The sequence below is a fragment of the Vigna umbellata genome, chromosome 1, assembly GCF_029865625.1.
Source record: "Vigna umbellata cultivar VRB3 chromosome 1, Vumbellata_1.0, whole genome shotgun sequence".
Lineage (NCBI taxonomy): Eukaryota > Viridiplantae > Streptophyta > Magnoliopsida > Fabales > Fabaceae > Vigna > Vigna umbellata.
The window spans coordinates 30,421,991-30,444,539 of NC_142165.1; the positions used below are offsets into that span (position 1 = coordinate 30,421,991).

The 22,549-nt window shown below is 32.2% G+C and overlaps 1 protein-coding gene across 1 annotated transcript; it reads left to right on the forward strand.

Annotated features, from left to right (window-relative positions):
• The first annotated feature begins 10,224 nt into the window (after positions 1–10,224).
• Positions 10,225–10,632, forward strand: LOC148205110 (uncharacterized). Its single transcript, XM_088102998.1, has one exon. It carries the CDS (start codon positions 10,225–10,227, stop codon positions 10,630–10,632), a length of 408 nt encoding a protein of 135 aa, XP_087959124.1.
• Positions 10,633–22,549: the final 11,917 nt, after the last annotated feature.

Genomic DNA, 22,549 nt, shown 5'->3' on the forward strand with positions numbered 1-22,549 from the left:
TCGAATGGCCTTGACTCTGTAACAATAATTATATGCTACTGCCATGAAGCTTATTTTTTGTGGTGTTTATGGATATTTTCCAAACCTGACTTGTTTGGTGTAGGATTAAGTAGTTCCCCTATCAAGTGAATGTGAGAAACCAAACCTGAAATTCTACCTACTTAGACATATTGTAGAAGTAATGACTAGACTTAAGCAGAGATCAATGAGAACTTAGCAAGGAGACAAAAAACTTATACCACCAGGAAAAGGGTAATCATATAAAATCTATCATCAATTGGTGCATGAGAAATCAAAATATAGTAAATTAACCTTTTGTACCAAGTAGCATCATAGCCTTTAAAATTGCTTGAAGTTTCTTATAACCTTGAATGGTATCTCAGGCTATAAGAACTTTTATGGTGTTGTAGAATGATTTATATGCAGAATAAGGATCATACTTCAAGAATCTAAAGTAGCTATACAAATCATCAATAGTATTTTGAATAGGCATTCTAGATAAGCACCACCTTCTTTTTCCTCTAAAGTTGCAGCAAGCTCTAGCCACCTGAGTTCTATGATTTTTTATTATCTAAGCCTCATCTAGAGTAACCCAAAACCATCCTGCTTTTGCAAGAGGACCAGAACCATATTCCCTCCATATTCCCTGTAACAATCAATCCTTACATTTACTAGTAGGTCAAATGTAAAACCTTTAATTTGTACATGTTTTCATTTCAATATAAAATAGAATAAGTTACAAACTGAGTAACTTATGCTGATCAATTATATTTTTAGGATGTGTACCCAAGATACATTTTGTCCTATAGATGATGACCAACAAGGACAATTTATAGAACCTAATGTAGGATATTCAAATCAAAATGATGTTCCTATAGATTCAAATCAATTTGAAAGTTAAACTCCTACTATTAACTCAAGAAGATTGTTGTCAAATGTTTAGAATCACTTTAAGAGACAAAAGGTAGATGAAAAATGGAAAGTGATGTGCAATTATTGTTCCAAAAGTCTTTTAGGTGATGCAACGCAAGGTACATCACATTTGCTAAATCATTTCAAGAGTTGTCAGCTTCGAAAAACATGAGACATAAGCAATCATTTTTAAAAACTCATAAAGAAAGTAGTGAAACCATAGTTGTTGGCAATTATGTGTTTAATCAACAAATAGTTAGAGATGCACTCTGTAAGATGATAATTCTACATGAGTATTCAATTTCAATGGTTGATCACATAGGTTTTAAAGAATTTTATGTTGCTGTACAACCTCTATTTAAAGTGGTTTCTCGAAACACCTTAAAAAAAGATACTATGAAGGATTACAATGTCGAAAAAGAGAAATTAAAATTTTTGTCAAAGATTCAAAGTCGAGTTGCAATTATAACTGATATGTGGACTGTTATTAATCAAAATAGAGGTTACATGATTATAACAAATCATTTTATTGATGATTTATGGATGCTACAAAAGTCGACTTGTGAGGTACACTAGTACAAAATGGACGTACAACGTCTAATGCTCAACTTCGGACAACCAAGCAGCCAACGTTAAAAATGACCGGTGGCAATATTGTAAATAAAATCACACGATTGATGTTGATTGGTTAGAGGAACAGACGTTAATTGTCGTTTTAAAGTCTGTTGGACAAAGAACAGACGTCTTCTAGTTTTCAAATTCATAAACAATTGAGCACGAAGATATTTAAGAGACTCGTTAGACGTTGGTTGGTTAGAGGAACAGACGTTAATTACCTTTCGAAGTCTAATGGAGAAAGAACAAACGTCTTTTATTTTTCATATTCATAAAAAATTGAGCGGGAATATATTTTAAGAGACCCGTTAGACATAGGTTGGTTAGAGGAACAGACGTTAATTGCCTTTTTGAAGTCTATTGGAGAAAGAAAAAACGTCTTTTAGTTTCAAATTCATAATGCTTGAGCGCGAAGATATTTTAAGAGACTCGTTAGACATCGGTTGGTTAGAGGAACAGACGTTAATTACCTTTTGAAGTCTGTTGAAGAAAGAACAAACGTCTTTTACTTTTCAAATTCATAAAAAATTAAGCACAAAGATATTCTAAGAGACTCGTTAAACGTCGGTTAGTTAGAGGAACAAACGTTAATTGCCTTTTTGAAGTCTGTTGGAGAAACAACAAACGTCTTCTAGTTTTCAAATTCATAAAAAATTGAGCGCAAAGATATTTTAAGAGACTCGTTAGACGTCGGTTGGTTAGAGGAATAGACGTTAATTACCTTTTGAAGTCTATTGGAGAAAGAACAAACGTCTTTTAGTTTTCAAATTCTTAAAAAAATTGAGCACGAAGATATTTTAAAAGACTCGTTAGACGTCAATTGGTTAGAGGAACAAACGTTAATTGCCAATTTAAAGTCTGTTGGAGAAACAATAGACGTCTTTTAGTTTTCAAATTCATAAAAAATTGAGCGTGAAGATATTTTAAGAGACCCATTAGACGTAGGTTGGTAAGAGGAACATACGTTAATTTGAGCGTGAAAATATTTTAAAAGTGCGAGAAAGAACACTTGATTCATTGCGGGTCGAACGTCTCTAGGGAAGTTTTCAGCGACCACCAAAGGTAATGTTTCTTCCACTTAACACAAATGTCCGTTAATTGATGACTTAATATGTATGATTTCCTTTCATTTTAATCGATTAGTTTCATGCATAAACACCATTTGAAGCACTGTTGAGTTCTCTTCGGGGACCACCAAAGGTAATGTTTTGTTCCACTTAACACAAAAAATCGTTGATTGATGACTTTATGTATGATTTCCTTTCATTTTAACCAATTAGTTTCGTGCATAGAAACCATTTGGAGCACCATTGAGTTCTCTTTTTTCCCTCTTCGGTGGTGGTTGTCTACTCCTTACTCTCATAGCGGCACCTGTCTACTGTCTCACCTTCACCGTCAGTTTGACACGTGGCACACTATCAGTTTGACACGTTGCATTTTTAAATTTTACTTTTAAAAAAATAAAAAATAAAATAAAAAATAAAAATAAAAATAAAAATAATAAATATATAATTAAAAAATTCAAAAAAAACCACGAACTGACACGTGTCACCCCTTTTAAAGGTGTTAGTATGAAACTAACGGTAAGGCCTAAATTGATTCAATTTTTCATAATAAGGGACCTAATCGAGAACATTTACAATACGAGGACCTACTTGAGACGATCCTACAGAAATAGGGATGTTCGAAAGGATTAAACCTTTATTTTTTATGTGTATTGGTTGTTGCATTTTCATTAGTTATTGCACTTTTTATTGGTTGTTACCACTTCTAAAATTTTGGGAATTTTTGTGGTGTACTCTTGTGTTGTATATTACTTTTTCATGGTTTCAGTTGAAGAAATATTTACAATTTTTTTTTTTGAAAAAACCCATAAATTAAGGTCGAACATAAAACAATATCCGATGTCAATTTGTTTTATGTCTAACGTCAGATTGTTCTATGTCTGACGTTAATTAACGTCAATTAACGTCGAATTTTTTAAATTTGACGTCAATTTAATATCTCTCGATATGACGTCGGTCTCGAATTCGACGTGATAAGCCGAAAATCACCAACGTTATACGATATTTTTGTATTAGTGGTAATAAGATTATACTCTATTTTAATTATAATATTTATAGTAACTTTGTTCTTCTTGACTAAATTAATAAAATATGACTTTCAATTTTAGGTTTATGTATGTGTCTGCTCCTTATACTAGTCAAGTTCTTGCTGAATTATTGGTTGAACATTTAATGAATTGGAATCTAGATAGAAAAGTTTCTTTGACAATTGATAATTGCACTAAGAATGATGCTATGATTAATCGCATTTTAGACAAGATTTCACTTAGGTCTCTTATAGGTGGCCAATTGTTTCACATGCGATGTTGTGCACATATATTAAATTTGATTGTGAAGAATGGTTTGTCCATAATTGCTAATGTCATTGAAAAGGTGAGAGAAAGTGCTAATTTTTTTACATCTACACCTAAAAGAGAAGAGAAATTTATAGAAACATGTGGTGAATTGAATATTTCATTCAGAAGAAAATTAGTTGTTAATTGCAGAACTAGGTGGAATTTTACATTATGAATGTTTCAAGTAATCATACAATACAAAGATGTATTTGATCATTTATAACAACAAGAGAGTTAATATAAAGTTTTGCCTAGCGCACATGATTGGCAAATGGAAAATGAAGTTTTCCAAAAGTTGGAAATATTTTATTATGTGACACTCTTGTTTTCTAGTACCTCTTATTCAACTGCCAATATTTTCTTTCCCAAGGTAGGTGAAATTAAGTTGGATTTGATGGAATGGCTTAACTCTCCCAATTCTATTATTCAACAAATGGTTGCATCTATGGTTTTAAAGTTTAACAAGTATTGGAGTGTGATCATTGGAGTGATGACTGTAGGTATTGTGTTAGATCCCATGTACAAAATTGATTTGTTGGATTATTTTTTCTCTCATATATATGGTAATGAATTGTGAAATTGAAAAGGTGAAGATTCTTTTTAAGGATTTGGTAAGAGAGTATGAAATGTACATGAAAGGTAAGAAGTCAATTTCTTCATGTCAAAATCTGAACATAAATGTAGGCCAAATTATTGATGGAAGAAAAGATGCTTGGAGGAGATATTTTCCAAAACATCAGATTGTAAAGAAAAATGAATAATCAAATTATAAGTTAGAACTTTATTATTACTTGGAGAAACCAACACTACCAAATTCAGATGAAGAATTTGACATTTTAATTTGGTGGATGACTAATGGGCTAAAATATCCAATCTTACAATTGAGTGCAAAAGATATTCTAGTCATTCTCATCTCAACAGTTGCTTCTGAGTCTTCTTTTAGTACTAGTGGTCAGTTTCTTACTCCACATCGCAATAGATTACACCTAGACACTTTAGAGGTATTGATGAGTGTTCAAGATTGGTTATGGAGTGACATACAAGGTAATTAGATGAACACTTCAAATTACATATTTATATTCATTCAAATGATTGGTTATGACAAATGAATTTTTTTTCCTTTTTTAGGTTCTTCAAAATTGAAAGTGGATAACATGAAGCTTAATACAATACTAGAGGAGATAATTGATTATGAGTTAGTAGTTTTCTTTATAATATTTTAATCTAATTTTATTAATAGTGTCACTATGTCCTTGAATGATGACTTTATTTGTATATTATTTGTTTGAGGAATTAAGTGGTCAAAATGAAGATATAGGAGAAAAAACAATAATCTTAAAGTGTTATTTTTAGAAGAATCATTTTTAAAATTACTGGTATTTGGATATATGTTTTACTACTAATTTGTATTAATTTGAGTTTATGTTTCAAATTTTTTTACTTATCCGTGGACTTTACTTGAATATATGTTTTAGATATTATTTATATTCTTTTACAATTTAATTTGGATTTCATTTAAAAACTTATAGAATAATTTTTTTTAAATATTCGCTAGTTGAAAACGGGTATCACAGGTTGACAAAAATTCACTGATTTTTTATGTGAGTATCTAACAGTATAATTTTGTCATGCGGGTCGGATTGCAGATAAACATTATTTGTATCCGATCTGACCTGTTGTCATCTCTACTTCAAATGTTGTATGACATATAAGGCCAATCCCGATCAACTTCCTGAGTTTCTTCTTAGATATCCAAATTCTTCTCTCATAGCTTTAATTAGATTATGAATTAGGGATAAATTTGGAAACTTTCGATTCCTGAGTTTCTTTTTAAATATCCAAATTCTTCTCTCATAGCTTTTATTAGATTATGAATTAAGGATAAATTTGGAAACTTTCGATTATGTCTCTAACATATTTTTTGGTCAACTGAATTCTAAAAAATTTAAAACTTTTTATATGTGAGTTACAATTATTATAATCTTATAATCTTACTCTTATATTTTTATAGTTTTATAATTTTATAATACTATAATTTTATAATTTTACCTTCATAATTTTATAACTTTATAAAATTTAACTTAACAAATGAGTGAAGATGAACTTGCTTACAAGAATATTTGTTGTCAAATAGGTTTGCTCTACTCTATGTCATTTCCCAATAATATCTTTTATTAAAGAAAAAACACGGTGGTTAGAAGTTTATAGAGAATACATGATAAAAAGAAGGGAAATGGTTTCTAAAGAGATTATTCCCTTCAAAAATTCAATTTGACTCAATAATTTTTCTATTTATAAATTTTGTATTTTAATAATAAAACATTTAAACATCAAAACCATTTTTATTCTTAATTATTTTATAAGTCCTTACAGTAGAAATAAAAAGGTAAATAATTATTATTTAAAAATATTTTTATATTTTTTGGATAAAATAATATATTTATAAAAGTTTAAATACCTAAAAGTATTAAAATATCTATGCTTCTTAAATAAAACTTAAATAATTAAGTTGATAAGGAATTTTAAAATATTTGAATGTATTGAAGATAACTTAAAGTCTTAATTTAATTTAAAATATAAATATATCTATATTTGAAATTCTAATTAAACTAAAGTATTTTGAAAAACTAAAAAATGATTTAAATATAGTTGAATGATCGGTTTGTAAGCTAACGATAATTAATATTTGTCGGCAAATAAATTTGGAGAGAAGTTATTTGGAAAAATAAAAAATAGAAAAGAGTATATAAAAAAAGAATCTGGTATGGATAGGTTAACATAGTTATTAGTGTAAAGATAACTTGCTAATGACAAAAATTTTAAAGATTTAAATGTTTACTAAAATTATTTCAAGAACAAACTAAAGACTGTTGATAGCTTTAAGAAATGAAAATGATACATCACTCAACATAATTTTACTATTCTATCTTATTCTGGTCATTAGTTAACCTTTTTAAATAGTTACTGAAAATATGATTATAACTCAATCTTATTTCTTAAACTCCAGTAAAATTGTCATCTGAAATAATTTAATTATCAAACATCGGTCAATTTAAAATTTATTTCTATAATTCTAAGGTAAAATAAATATCATTCTATAATTTTAAAGTAATATTTTTATAGTTTTAAATATTAGATTTATTAGTATAGTACTCGTTTGAAAAGAAGGCATTTTATCAAATGGGCTTGACATCTGGTGCGTTAGTGTGGGCTATAAAAGTGAGCTACAGTTATTAAGTATTACGGGGCTTTCTTTATGTATCTCTAATTTGTTTTCTTCCTGCACCTCCAAATTTCTTACTGCACAAACTTGTATATTTACTTGGTCGTTGCATTTCCAAGTCATTTTTGAAGCAATGAAGTTTTCTTTTTTTTTATCTTCTTTTATGAACGATGTTTAATTTCTTTTCCTTTAGCCTCCTTCATTTCTTTTTATTTGGTCTCTTTAAAACTCTTTTCTTCGTTTATGTACACATTATATCCACTTTTATTTGGTTATAATTTTCATTCATCTTCGTTTGAAACTTGTTATTTGTTTTTATTATATTTCACATGTATAGATTTAGAAATATAGTTTCTAAAAGTACTAACCCAATTTTGAAATATGTTTAGGAAAATCATCGGATTTTAAAATCTGGTGAAATTTTCTTTGTTGGAAGTCTTATATCAACTAGAGATAAGGCTAATGTATAATATATAAGTGGGTGCAAATCTCATTTTACAAGTCGGTTTTGTGAGGTTGAGTTAGGCTTAAAGTCTACTTCTTAACATAGTATCAAAGTTATGGTTAAGTCTATCCTAGCGATATTTGTTGATTGTTAGGTATGTTGTTCCACCCGCTATCGGGCCATTATCAGACCACTCATTAATTTCTAGTCTTACGCTCGAGATGATGTTTATACCTCGGTGTGAGGGAGGTGTGTTGGAAGACTCACATCGACTAGATATAAGGCCAATTTATAATATATATATATATATATATATATATATATATATATATATATATCTGTGTGTGTGTGTGTGTGTGTATGTGGGTGCAAACCTCGCCTTACAAGTCGATTTTTTGGGGTTGAGTTAGACTTAAAGTCCACTTCTTAACACTTTTCCAATATTTCAAAATCTCGAAAACTTTCTCCCGTATTTTGAAATATGGTACTTTTAATTATTTTAAAAAAAAATTTCTAATTTGTTTTGCATGTTTTGTTTTTTAATTTCTTTATCTCTAATTATTATTATTATTGAACAGGTGAGGTATTCAATGGTGATGTCTTGTTATCGGTAATTATAGTCTTAGGTGAACAATTATCCTTTAAGTTTGATAGAATCATAAGTAAATTTAAGCTTCATGTCATATTTCTCTTTTTTTATGAATGAAATGTGCGAAGGAGATTACATAAAAAACTTTACAACTTATCAAATTTTTCTCACACGTGATAAGTTAATTTAGTAGATTCAAGGGATTGCTTTTGATTTTGGTTTTGTTGTTATCATTATAAGAGCTTGTTGAAATTGTTGATAGGGGGAGCACAGGATTAGCTTTTAATCCACAATCTCAATGATATTTGTGTTTTTTATCATGACAACACATAAGGAATATTAACACATGTTATACTGTGTTATACTATGTTACACATGTTTTGTTGTGTTATAATGTGTTATACATGTTATATGCTTATGCTTACTATGTTATATTTGTACAAGCATATTGTGTTGTGTTGATCATTGCATACCACTGTATTTGATATGTGATTTTATCTTTGTATGCAAAATATGAAGTTTTGGAAATAAAAAAACACAAGCACCTAGCTTCGGCTATTTGAGTTTTAAAGTATGGCAAAACAACAAGTTTTAAGTTGATTACATTATTGGTTAAATCGATTAAAACTCGTCTGTTTGCACAATTATTTTTCAAGAGTGTTATGATGTATTTCAAAAAGAAAGGTTTTCAAAAATATTCTAAGTGCTTCTACTTACTCGATTGTATGCGACTTGTATTCGATTAAATGCTTGACATAACTGTCACAACGGTCATATTTTTAAATATGTTGACCAAACATTTATTACAAATCGATTACATTAATTGTACATTCAATTAATTGTTTGATTGCTATTAATCTGTTATACCTGCTAAATGTATTCGATTAGATTAATAGCGTAATCGATTAAAACGTGTTTGATTCGAGTTATATTATATATAGACGCATGATTTGAATTCAAGAAGAGAATAAAAATATTACACTTTCATATCTGCTTTCAGTGATTGATTGAACCTCTTATAGAAGAGATAAAAGCTCTAAGAATCAAGAACTACCGTGGTGATAAAGTCTTGAAGATTTCTTGACGAGCAAGGTTGATATACAAAGTTTGATCGTTATGCATAAGAAGGTGCATTCTGTTTGATCAGGAAAAGCTTTGGAAAACGCTGAGTGTTGTTGGTTTCCCTGTGGCGTTATAGGAAGAAGAACGTGGTTCTTGACTTTGAGGATGTCTCAAAGGGGTTGACAGCAGAAGAGGATTGTTCTTGTTGCTTGTCTGTTTATTGTATTGCCTATAGTTAGATTAGTGAGTTAGAGAGGTGATTTACAATTTGACGTGAGGTCGCTGTAAAGCCCTTGGTGTAAAAAATCATATCTATATAGTGCATTGACTTCCAACTCAGGTTGATTGGAAGGACACTGGATGTAGGCCTGGCCGAACCAGTATAAAAGCTCAGTGTTTGAATTTTCTTATCCCTTCTCTCTACATTAAATCGATTATACTGTCATTACATTCGATTAAGTGAATTGCTGCATTGCACACATTCTTACTTACAATTCAAGAAAAGTTTAAAGACTTTCTGTTTTGCGAAAAAGATTTAAAAAAGCTATCATTTTTATACAACACCAACTCACCCCTCCCCTCTTGGTATGAGAAACGAAACACTTATTTTTTTAACAATTGGCACTAGAGTTGGTTTTCAAAAGATATTTGAGAAACAAATCGATTAACTTTTCTGTCTAATCGATTCGATCCTAAAAATGGATTTCATTTCTCAAACTTTCGATGAAGGTGCTTCAACAAATAGACCTCCTTTATTTGCGGGGGAAAACTATGCTTTCTGGAAAATTAGAATGCAAAATTTTATTGCATTTGTAGATAAGGGTGTATGGGATGCTACACTCAATGGTCCCTTTGAATCCACTCATGTTGTAAATGGAAAAACTGTTTTAAATTTTTTTTTTTAGTGGACTCAATATGAGAACCGAAGAGCACAAAATGATGTTAAGGCTAGAAATGTAATTGCCTTTGCACTAACAATGGATGATTTTTTCAGAATTTCCAAATGCAAGACAGCAAAAGAAATATGGAATGTTCTTGAAGTAACACATGAAGGAACTGATGAGGTAAAACGTGCCAGAAAGAATTCTCTTGTGCAGTTATACGAGATGTTCAGGATGAAGGCTGGAGAGACTATCTATGATGTGCAGAAGAGATTCACACATATAGTAAACCACTTGATGGCTCTCGGCAAGGTAATTGACAAGGAAGAAATTAACATCAAAATCTTGAAGAGCCTGAACAGAAGCTGGCAGCCAAAGGTAACTGCTATATCAGAATCTAAAGATTTGACTAATATGAATATGGCAATCCTATTTGTCAACCTTAGGGAACATGTACTAGAGCTTGGTAGATTAGTAGAGGAAGAAGAAATTGAGCAAAAATAATTGATTGCTCTGAAAGCTACAAGCAAGAGAACCTCCAAGAAAGCTGAATCTGAAGTTGAGTCAGATACAGAAATGTCAGAAAAGGAAATCATGAAGATGATGGTAAGAAAGTTTAATAAATTCATGAAAAATAGAAATATTGCAACTGATAATGCAGGTTATTCAAGAGGAGGAAAGAAGAACTCAAGGAACAACACGATCACATGCTATGAATGTGGAAAGAAGAGTCACATAAAGTCGAATTGTCCTAAAGTGAAAAACAGGATGAAAGCTGACACCAAGTATCCTCAGGAGATGAGAAGAAGCAAGCATAAGAAAGCTTATATTTCTTGGGAAAATAGTGACGATGACTCTTCCAATGATGATGATTGTAATGTTGAAGAGGAGACCAATTTGTGTCTCATGGCAGGTTCTACACAATCTGAAGATATTGATGATGATTTTGAAAATGAGCCTTTCGAAGTGAAGTATCACATCCTACTAGATGCTTTTCAAGAAATACATGCAGAAGCTATGAAACTAGAGTCTAAGGTAAATCGATTAAGCTCTAAAAGAAGGGATTATGAATATCAAATTGATAATCTTGTTAAAGATAATGAGAAGCTTATTCAGGAGTTAAAAAATGTTTTACAATCTGCAACAAATGTTAAAATTGAAATACAGATTGTAGAAAAGAATTGTAAAAATTGTCCTGTTCAGTTAGAGAAAATTGACTACTTAACTAGCACTCTAGAAAATTCACTCAAGGAAAAGATAATCTAGATGTTGTGTTAAGATCTTCAAGAAGAGCAATAAATAGGCAAGGCATTGGTTATAAAGCAAAGAGTAATAAGATTAATTCTAAGAAGTTTATTGATTTGAGTAAACCTGTTACAAATGTTTGTTTCTATTGCAATACTATTGGTCATACTGTTAGAATTTGTTACTACAGAAAGGTTGGGGTTCCCAAAGGAAAATACAAGTGGATACCTAAGGAACAACCTCCTGCAACTAACAAAAAACGACCCAGGTTTTTCTAGGTACCTGTATCAAAATCTGTTAATTGTTTTGCAGGAAAGTAAGCTTCTGACTGAAGCAGTACAATGCTCAAGGATGAACTGCAATGGAATAAATCACAAGTTCTTGAGTATCTAAATGTGGTAAAGAGAACAATTATATTCACGCACTCATGCATCATAAATACCTGTATGAATGATTGTTATTTGCATGTTTGATGAGTGTTTATTTGATTGATCTGATTGTATGAAAGTTTGTTTGCACGACTTTTAATCGATTGGATTATTTTTAATCTCTTTGGCAAGTGCACCAAATCATTCAAGTAATAAACCGTGGTAAGACCAGGTATCGTTTTCCCAAGAGACTCGTAATAGTAGAAAATTGTGCGATTAACAACTCATATAGACTCAAGAACAACTCATCATTTAAGAATATGTGCAAAAAGATAAATTCACAAGTAATTACAAGGTTGGACTTTGGTATTGAAGGCACCTGGAAAAGGAAAAGACTAGAAATGGTATGAAATGACATTGTTAAGGTTAGTTTTCACCAATGCACTCTTGTGTATAACCAATTTCATCTCCTCTCTATCAATTTACTAAAGTCAATCCACTAAAACACTCTAACCCTAATCCCTTAGGTGAAAGAGTCTAGGTTTTCCTTATCAAACTCCAATCCCTTGGACAATCTAACAAGCAAACCCGCATTAAGAACTAGGATCTAAGACAACATGTGAATCATATCCCATCCCTGGCTCAATGACCGACAAGGACTCTTGTTTCAGTTCAAGATTTCATATCCCATCCCTGGCTCAATGAAACCCCAAAATCAAGTCATGAACGTCCCCATTACATGCAAGCTTTAAGATCGGAAACAAGAATACTAGTAATAGATAGAAAAGGCATTTATAAATACGAAACAATCATTCATTACACAAGAGTTCATAGGCTACATCTAACCCTAACAAGATGAATCTGGTTCTTCATTTCCATGGAGAACCGTAAAGCTTACAAACATGGAAGATGGAAGAAGAAGGAGACCCAAAGGAAGAGGAGGAGAAGTTCCCACAAGCTCCTCGCGCCCTCCACGAGCTCCAGATGTGAAATCGTGCCTCTAAAGAACCAAAGACCCTTTTTCTTTCTGCCTCGTGAGTATATATACTGCCCGAATTCTCGCTTAAGCTAAATTATTCTCACTTAAGCGAGAATAAACTTCTTGGAGAAGATAGTCATTCTCGCTTAAGCTAAATTATTCTTGCTTAAGCGAAAATGACTTTTAAATCAATGACTTCCTGGATCACCGAGGCTCTTCAATGTAATGGAGGATCTTCCAAACATCGAAATAGATCAAAAAACAAGGGATTAGAGTATTATTTACGTAATGTAGCTCAAAATATAGATAAATACTAAAACTAAATAAAATAGAGGATTTAAGCAAGTAATAAGCTAAAGAAGAGTTGATTTTGCTACTAAAATGATGCTTAGATAATGGTAAGAATTAGCATTATCAAACAATTATGTTCAGTGTTTGTAGTTCTTTGTTTCTGGGTAAAACAATGTTAAGCATAGAACCGATTCTAAGAAGAATAAAATCGATTAAATTTATCTATTATGGGATCTCTTTTTTTTTTTAAATTTAAAATTGTTGAAAACGATTAAGCTTTTGTTTCAGCGCGAAAATAAAAGTGTAGGGTTCCCTCCATATTCTTTTTCTTTATCTCTAAACAAAGAAGTTTGTCACCCACACTTTCTCCGCAAACATCGTAATCTTTCCTTCTTGAGCTTTCGGAGATTTAACTTCTACATTCTATATCAATGGTGTTCTCATCATCTCAAAAGAAGAGAGCGAAAACACTTGGTAACAAAAATTTGAGGCAGACATCAAATCTGGACGGGTGGATCAGCGACAATAGTACTCAATCAATTTTTCTGGATAGTTGGAAAACGAGAAAGCTGATATCACACAAGTATATGAAACTAAGCTTCTTCAGAAATGAGGGGTTTGTCTTTCAAAGTTGGCTAAACCGGCAGGGCCTAAAAAGGTTTATTGATATGGCAGACCCATGGTATCCTGACCTAGTAAGGGTCTTTTACTCAAACCTCAAGATAAGTGATGGAACACTTTGTTCCAGAGTGAAAGGTGTGGATATTAAGTTGACAGATGAGGTATGGACTGACATTGCTGGTTTCCAACTGGGATGAGAAAAGTGTCATTTCATCATGGAAGGTTTCCACAAATTCTCCGTGTATCAAGACAGTCGAAGAAATCCTGATGAAGTAAAGGATTACTCTCACTACAAGACTGGTAGAATGAATAAGGACGATCGGCTAGTTGTTTTTCTCATCTCTTGGATACTGATGTCAAAGGGAAGCAACCATGCACAGGCCACAATAGAGGACCTGTATCTGCTGAAGGCTATCAAAGAAAATATAAGAGTTGATTGGCCTGCTGCTATATCTGATAATATGCTCAAGGTAACCAGACTTGAGTTAACAATGCTTCCATATTGTGTCTTCATATCAAAAGTATTAATTCATTTCGGAGCGGAGTGTGTGAATGTATCCAACGAGTCTTACAGCAGAACAAATATGATTGACAAAACTGCTTTACATTGTATGGGTTTGCAACATGGTCCTAAAGGGTGGCAATTTAAGGATGAGTATGCTGAAGATGATGAAGATATTATAGAACCATCTTTTATTCCTTATCGACCACGTTCGGAATTTGAGAAATCCATTGTCAAGGAGATGTTATCTCTTAAGATTCTTTGTCAGAAGACTAGACAAGATGTTTTGAAAATCAAAGAGCATCTGAACTTGAATGATTCTGATGAAGGGGATGTAGGTGAAGAAGAGACTGGTGAAGAAGGAAGTACTCCAGAAGAAAGTGAACAAGAGGAGAATGAAGATGACAGCGTTGCTAAGGAAAGTGCTAGTGACATGCTTATCTACAACTTTAAGAGAAAGAAAAATAAGAAGAATGTCTAGGAATAGTTTCTAAAATCTTTGGTTATTTTGTTCTTACCTTGTTGTTTCTCTATTGCTGATTGGCATTGATTGCCATACCTTTTGTTTTGTTCTCATCCAGTTGTAATACTTTGGTTATTTGAATGAAAGTTAATTTCGGTTTTAATCAATTTGAGTATGAATTTGTGATTGTTGACTTAATCTAATTGAAACTCGATTAACTTGTGTGTATGTATGCTATCTAATCATGTCATTGTTATATCATACCATTGCATATTCATAACTGTGATAATTACTACACTACATTGCTACTAAAATGCTTGATCAACTTAAGCCTGAAAGGTTATGAGGGGACAATGCTTGCTAACAAAACTAAGATGGAAAATCAACATTACACTACAACAAGAAATCGATTATGATGAAAATCTAATCGATTGGTTTTTGCCATTCGGTTTGAAGATTCCAAACTTTTGTTATATGATATTTTTAAACCTTATTTTATTATCTGTTGAGTGTTTATTCAACTTATATCTCTGAGTTAATCCACTGTGAATATATTTTGAGATAATAAGTGATTAACTTGATTTGCTGACTCAAAATGTATCAAACTGCTCTAATATGAAGTGATAATAATTTCTCTGATACATTGGTTGTATATGCTGTTATATGCTAAGTGTTACATACTCTGATATGTTTATATCATGCATCTGTGATTTGATATTGAAACATGCATAATGACAGGGGGAGCGTTGCATATTGCTTATTTGTTCACATGTTTCCAATAAGGGGGAAGAAAATAATGAACTAATGTGAATATCATTGATAGGGGGAGCATCAAATGTTTCTGTTATTGTAATTGATGCATCTCCACATGCTTAATTATCTTTATTTCAATTATAGTATGAATACCTTTTTTGCTAATGCTCAAAGGGGGAGAATATTTGATGAAATTGGGGAGAATTGTAATTGAGGATAATTTGTGTTTGAACTGTGGCTGTACAACATGGTTTTATTAATCATGGGTTGTGCATCATCAAAAAAGGGGAAGATTGTTGAGATTGTTGATAGGAGGAGTACAAGATTAGCTTAACCCACAATCTCAGTGATATTTTTGTTTTTGATGATGACAACACATAATGAATATTAACACATGTTATAGTGTGTTATATTGTGTTACACATGTATGATGTGTTATACTGTGTTATACATGCTATATGCTTATGCTTATGCTTACTGTGTTATATTTGTACAAGCATATTGTGTTGTGTTGATCATTGCATACCATTGTATTTGATATGTGATTTTATCTGTGTATGCAAAATATGAAGTTTTGGAAATAAAAAAAAACAAGCACCTAGCTTCGGCTATTATAGTTTTAAAGTATGGCAAAACAACAAGTTTTAAGTCGATTACGTTATTCGTTAAATCGATTAAAAATCGTGTGTTTGCACAATTATTTTTCAAGGAAAGGTTTTCAAAAATATTCTAAGTGCTTCTACTTAATCCATTGTATGTGACTTGTATTCAATTAAGTTGGTTATACTTTTGAAAACTGCTTAAATGCTTGATAAAATTGTCACAACGGTCATATTTTTAAATATGTTGACCAAGCATTTATTACAAGTCGATTACATTAATTGTACATTCAATTACTTGCTTGATTGCTATTAATCTGTTTTAACTGCTAAATGTATTCGATTAGATTAATAGCGTAATCGATTAAAACGTGTCTGATTCGGGTTATATAATATATAGATGCATGATTTGAATTCAAGAAGAGATTAACAATTTTACACTTTCATATCTGCTTTCAGTGATTGATTGAACGTCTTATAGAAGAGAGAAAAGCTCCCAGAATCAAGAACTACTGTGGTGATAAAGTCTTGAAGATTTCTTGAGGAGCAAGGTTGACAGCAGAAGAGGATTGTTCTTGCTACTTGTTTGTTTGTTGTATTGCCTATTAGTTAGATTAGTGAGTTAGAGAGGTGATTTACATTTTGACGTGAGGTCGTTGTAAATCCCTTGGTGTAAACACTCAGATATATATAGTGCATTGGGTTCCAACTCAGGTTGATTGGAAGGACACTAGATGTAGGCCTGGCCGAACCAGTATAAAAGCTCAGTGTTTGAATTTTCTTATCCCTTCTCTCTACATTAAATCGATTATACTGTCATTACATTTGATTAAGTGAATTGCTGCATTGCACACATTCTTACTTACGATTCAAGAAAAGTTTAAAGACTTTCTGTTTTGCGAAAAAGATTTAAAAAAGCTATCATTTTTATACAACACCAACTCACCCCTCCCCTCTTGGTGTGAGAAACGAAACACTTATTTTTTAACAAAGCTAATAAAGTTAATGCTCAATTTAAGAGAAAGATGTATGTATTGTTATGTTGTGAAAGGGGTAGAAAGTACAAGAAATACAAATTTGATGTTCAACCTAGTACATCTAGCACAAGAAAATGTGATTGTCCTTTTAAATTGATAAACAAACCAATTTATAATGGAGATGGGTGAGTATTAAACGTAATGTGTGGATATCATAACCATGATTTGTCATAGATTTTAGCTTGTCACCTTTTTGCTGGAAGGCTAAAATTCACTGAACACTCATTGCTTCTTGATATGTTTAAGAGTCAAGTAAAGCCTACAAACACTCTCATTACTCTCAAAGAAAGCAATGAGTGTAATGTGACAACAACTAAGCAAGTATATAATGCGAGATACACTTAAAAAAGATCATTGAGATGTTCGAAAAATGAATTAAAGCATCTCATGATGATGTAATGTAGACGAACCTATGGTGGTAAGTGACAACTTGATATAGCTGGGTCACATCGATTGTTAGAAATGAAGAGCCTTGTTTCTTAACACCAAGAGGGGGGATGAATTGGTGATCAATAAAAACAAATGTTTTTTAAATCTTTTCGCAAACTTAGAATGATCTTTAACCTTTCTTGTAATCTAAGTAATACGCGTATGCAATGAAAGTAAAAGAAATAAGGAAAGAAGAACAAACACAAGGTTTTTATTCTGGTTCGGCTTCAATGCCTACATCCAATTTCCTTCCAATGAACCTGAGATTGAAGGATCTTTCACTATAATAATTTGAGTTTTTCACCAAAGGCTTTACAAAGACTCTCTCAAATGTCAACACCTCTCCCACTCAAGATTCAAATATAGAAAGAAAACACCTGCACAAAGAATCACACGTCCTTGTTGCAGAACCCTTTGAGACCACTTCTCAAAGTCCAAGAACTCCTTGTTCTACTTCTTGTCACACACGAATAGGGTAGCACAATCCATGATTTCAAAATACAAATTTCTGATCAACGTAGAAACACCTCAGCAGTGTAGATAGAGATCAGTTTGTTCGTCCATAATGTTTCTCTCAAGAATCCTTCAAGTTTCTTCCAATTATTCAAATCTTGATTCTCGGAGCGTCTCAACAACATGTAGTACTTTTCTCAAATCAAAGATATCAGATATGACAGTTTACAAATGATCAAAAGTTCTTACAGAGTTGCATGTAATGCGTCAATTTATAGTTTTCATCGTGACAGACGCAAAACAATCGATTATGTTAGTAATGTAATCGGTTACATTAAAATCAGATGTAACATAATTTCAACTAACACAGTTCTAATTGAGTGCACAACTAATGTAATCGATTTGGAAATGCCAGTCAAACATATCTAAAAATATGACTGTTATAATTGTTTTGACTTAGCTTGAAAATAGTTTTTAAAAGATAAGAGACTTAATTGATTACATAACCAGTGTAATCGATTAAGCTCTTGACTCAAACAGATTTTGAAAACTGTTTCTCTTCAAAAACTCATCACATCACATTTCAACAAGATGTCTACAAAGACACGAGTTTTAATTGATTTAACACTTAATGTAATCGATTCAAATCTTGTTGTTTTGCCATAGTTTAAAACATAACTTGTCAGGTGAATTTAATTGATTACAACATCACTATAATCGATTAACTGATACAAAGTTGTTTTATGCTTGTGGTTTTAACACACAAAAACGTTCAGTATGCATACAGAGATATAAACACATCATGATCACAATAGTATGCAGACTAAATAGTATATGAACATATGTATTAATCAACAATAAACATTTTCATACCCACATACATATGTATCAATCATAGATACACATTTTTGTTGTGTCATGACAACATCTATTGTTGTTACAATCAATGTGTATTCATCATAAAAAACAAACACATTAGGGATTAGATTTAACACTCATATTGATCCCCCTATCAACATCAATAATGTTGAATTTTTCAGCTGCCTTTGTATTATTATAAAGTGAACGAAAAAATAATTCCACTAGAGCTCTAGAAAGGCTAAGAGGATTATTTATGACATTTGAGGGTGGTTAACAAGTCATTGTTAGTGATAAAGACCTAGCTTTAGTGAATGTCACTAGCACTGTATTCCCTAAATGTTATCATCTCCTATGTCGTTTCCTTATTTACAAAAATGTACAAGTCAAGTGAAAAATGTTAATCAATTTGTTGAGGCATGGGATGTTTTCATGGAAGCATGGGAAAATATCATGGATTGTGAACATGAATCAACGTTTAGTGATTGTGTTGATGACCTTCATCATGTGTGTATTTCATGGCTTATATTCTTTGAATATAACAATGTCTCTTTGATCATTCCATGTAAGAATAACATAAGAATGAGATACCCTTTTGAACCCCTAGAGGTATCCCTTAAAAATGTAGATGGAGAGGACACCGCTGTGACATTCACCAAAACGTTCTCGGTGAAGTGCAACCAACAATTATCAATGGTTGATAAGTCAACTTTTGGAATAACATTTGGCAATCGCATCATAGGTTGCTCATACCCAAATTCCCTTAACAAATGTTCAGGCAGGTGATGGTGTACAATTCCACCCACTTTGATGAAGTCAGAGAACATACTGAATATCAAATGTGGACAACTAATCCAATGCTATTCGTATTGGGTCATTTCACCCTATTATATGTCAAGGCATCCAATTGTATCCTACCTTACACAGACTGGAAATCTTCCTCCTGTCACAAAATGTGTGACCCGAGGTCTACCATCATCATAACTAGCCAATAGCTACTTCCTTCCCATCCCAAGAAAGTGTACATATATCTAACTCTATAAAAAGTAAAAATATATTTCAATAATGAAACAATAAATGAAATTTATGTGTAAGATATATGTGTACCTATAAAAAGATTAGATATCTAGTAATTGCTTTGTCTATACAATGCTATCATCTCCAAGCTACTCGTGCATGTGGGCAAGTACATCTCTCCTAGCATATTTGTAACATGTTTGCAGGTCTCTGAAGAGTATCAAGTACGATACATATGTATGTAGTGCTCTTATACGTAAAAATAGTCTAAGATTGTAAAATACTCAAAACATTAAACATTGCTTAGGAACATGAAATGTAGAATAGAAGGTCTTCACACAACAAATCTATCACAAAAACTAAAACTTAGGAGATGACAAATTATATAAAGGTTTAATAGGTTCGGAGGTCCCTATATTTGCGGGTTCGTTTCAATTGGGTCCTTCAATTTTAGAAGTGATCAATTAGGTCTTTAATTTGGTCAATTTGATTCAATAAGAGCCTTTCCGTTAAATGCAGTTAACGACAGTTAACTTTTTTAACATGTAACAAGCTGAGGCATCCAGGTGGCACTATTTGAAGGTCAAATCCCTGTGTTCTGTGTTCGTCCTTGTATTTGAAGGTGAAATCCCTGTGTTTTTTAAATATTTTTATAAATCCATGACCAAATTGTAATATTTGACGTTTATACATAAATCTTTTTTCACACTTTTTTCTCTGTTCCAAAAAACTGAACAAATAAAATAAAAACTAAAAACTACCTTCTCCAGAGGGTTGACCAGAGACGAATCCATCGTTAGCCAAAGTAACCGACCGAGGCATCGGCACGGAAGGTGGTGCTACCCCAAGAAGGCTCCCCACCATCTCCACCTGAACCTGCATTTGGGTCAAGTCGCCGGCAGTCGCCACCGCCATCTTCAGATCCTTCACTGACGACCCGCTCAACACGGTGTCGTTCCCAACCGCATTGGGAATACTTGTACCGTCAGCGAGCATGGCGTTCGACGCGGAAACCAACCACTCACCGTTCTGAAACCCCACGAACACCTTCCAAGACTTCAGCTCCTAGAACCGGTAGGGCTGCTGCGTCGCGTCGGAAACGTTCGGCGGCAGCCGCTCACCGCCGGTGTAGACATAGGAGACTAATATTCCATTGCAGGAAGCTGCGGTTTGCGACTGAGACATCGACGGTGTTGCCGAAAAGATGGCAAGCGTTAAGAAGAGGAAGACGTGGACATGCATGGTTATGGCTTGGACCCTGACCTTCAAATACAAGAACGAACCCTAATTTCTCTAATTTCCCCAATTTTGCAGATTTTACCAATTTTGCAGACACGAGCTACCTGACCCAAAATAGGAAAAATTGTTTTGGTTTAATTAGTTATAATTATATTTCAAAAATTCATTTATTCATTATTCTGTTTTTATTTTATTTGTCAATAATTTAAAAATGTTAAAATTCCACTTATACAGCTCAAACAGTGCCACAAGGATACCTCAGTTTGCCACATATTAAAAAAGTTAACGTCATTAACTGCATTTAACGGAAAGGCTGTTATTGAATCAAATTGACCAAATTAAGGACCCAATTGATCACTTACAAAATTGGAGGACCCAATTGAAACGAACCTACAAATATAGGGACCTCCGAACCTATTAAACCTTATAGAAATAATAAAATTACGAGGAACATATATATATATATATATATATATATATATATATAAATCTTAAACCTTAAATCATAAACCGTACACCATATACTCTAAACAAGAACACACGCTGTAAATAAAATTAAAAAAATACAAAATCATATCCCATTAAAACAATTAAAAACAAAATATAAAAAAATGGAAAAACTTAAACCCTGAAAAACACACACATAGTAAATGGCCATTAAAAATACATTAAAAGAAAATTTAAAAAAATTAAAATAACAATTAAAATAAAAAATTGAAAAATAAATTATATATAAATACTAGATTTCGAAATTGGGTATAATAAATTTGACTAAGGAGTTCATCGAATTTTTAAATTCAATTAAGGAGTGTATTGGATTTCAAAATATAATGAATTCCAAAACTGAATTTTCAAATTGAGTGAACTTTTTAATCAGATTTCGAAATTCAATAAACTCCTTAATCAGATTTAGATATATGATGAACTCTTTAATCGAATTTTAAAATCCGATGAACTTTTTAACCTAATTTCGAAATCTAGTGCAATCTTTACCAGATTTTAAAATTTGGTATTTAACCCAAATCTAGCTTTTAACTGGATTTCAAAATGCAGTATACTCCTTATCTGAATTTCAAAATCTGATATTCAACTATAAATCTCAAAATGTGTAAATCAATCCCTAAATTTGTTTCCTACCCAGTTTTCGACATCCAATTAACAAAATACATACAAATTTCTATCCTAATATATAATAAATTTAATGTATGTCTTGTTTATTATTGGTAGCACGAGTGTTGTATGGTCGATTGTGCAAGGAGAGGGAAAGGGATGTGTAGACTTGCATTGTATAGGAGGCAAGGGAAAGTGGAGTGAGGAAGTGATGGCAACCTTCTTGGCTAGGTTGGGCCAAAGCTAGGAGATGTGCATGGAGAGGTATTCCTTGGATGTATGGTGCGAAAATGTGGTGGTAAATGGTCCAAGGATGATGAGTTAATGTATGAATGGTGTTGAAGCTCAAAGCCTCTAGGAGATATGGTGGTGGTGGTGTAGTGTTTGGTGGCTCCAAGAGAGGTTAGGCCAACTCAAGGAGGAAGGTGACTAGAGGGGCCTCGTGGGTTGCTCTAGT

Bases quoted from the DNA above. Each gene is read 5' to 3' on its own strand.
- LOC148205110 (XM_088102998.1), top strand. From the start codon at position 10,225: ATGGATGATTTTTTCAGAATTTCCAAATGCAAGACAGCAAAAGAAATA.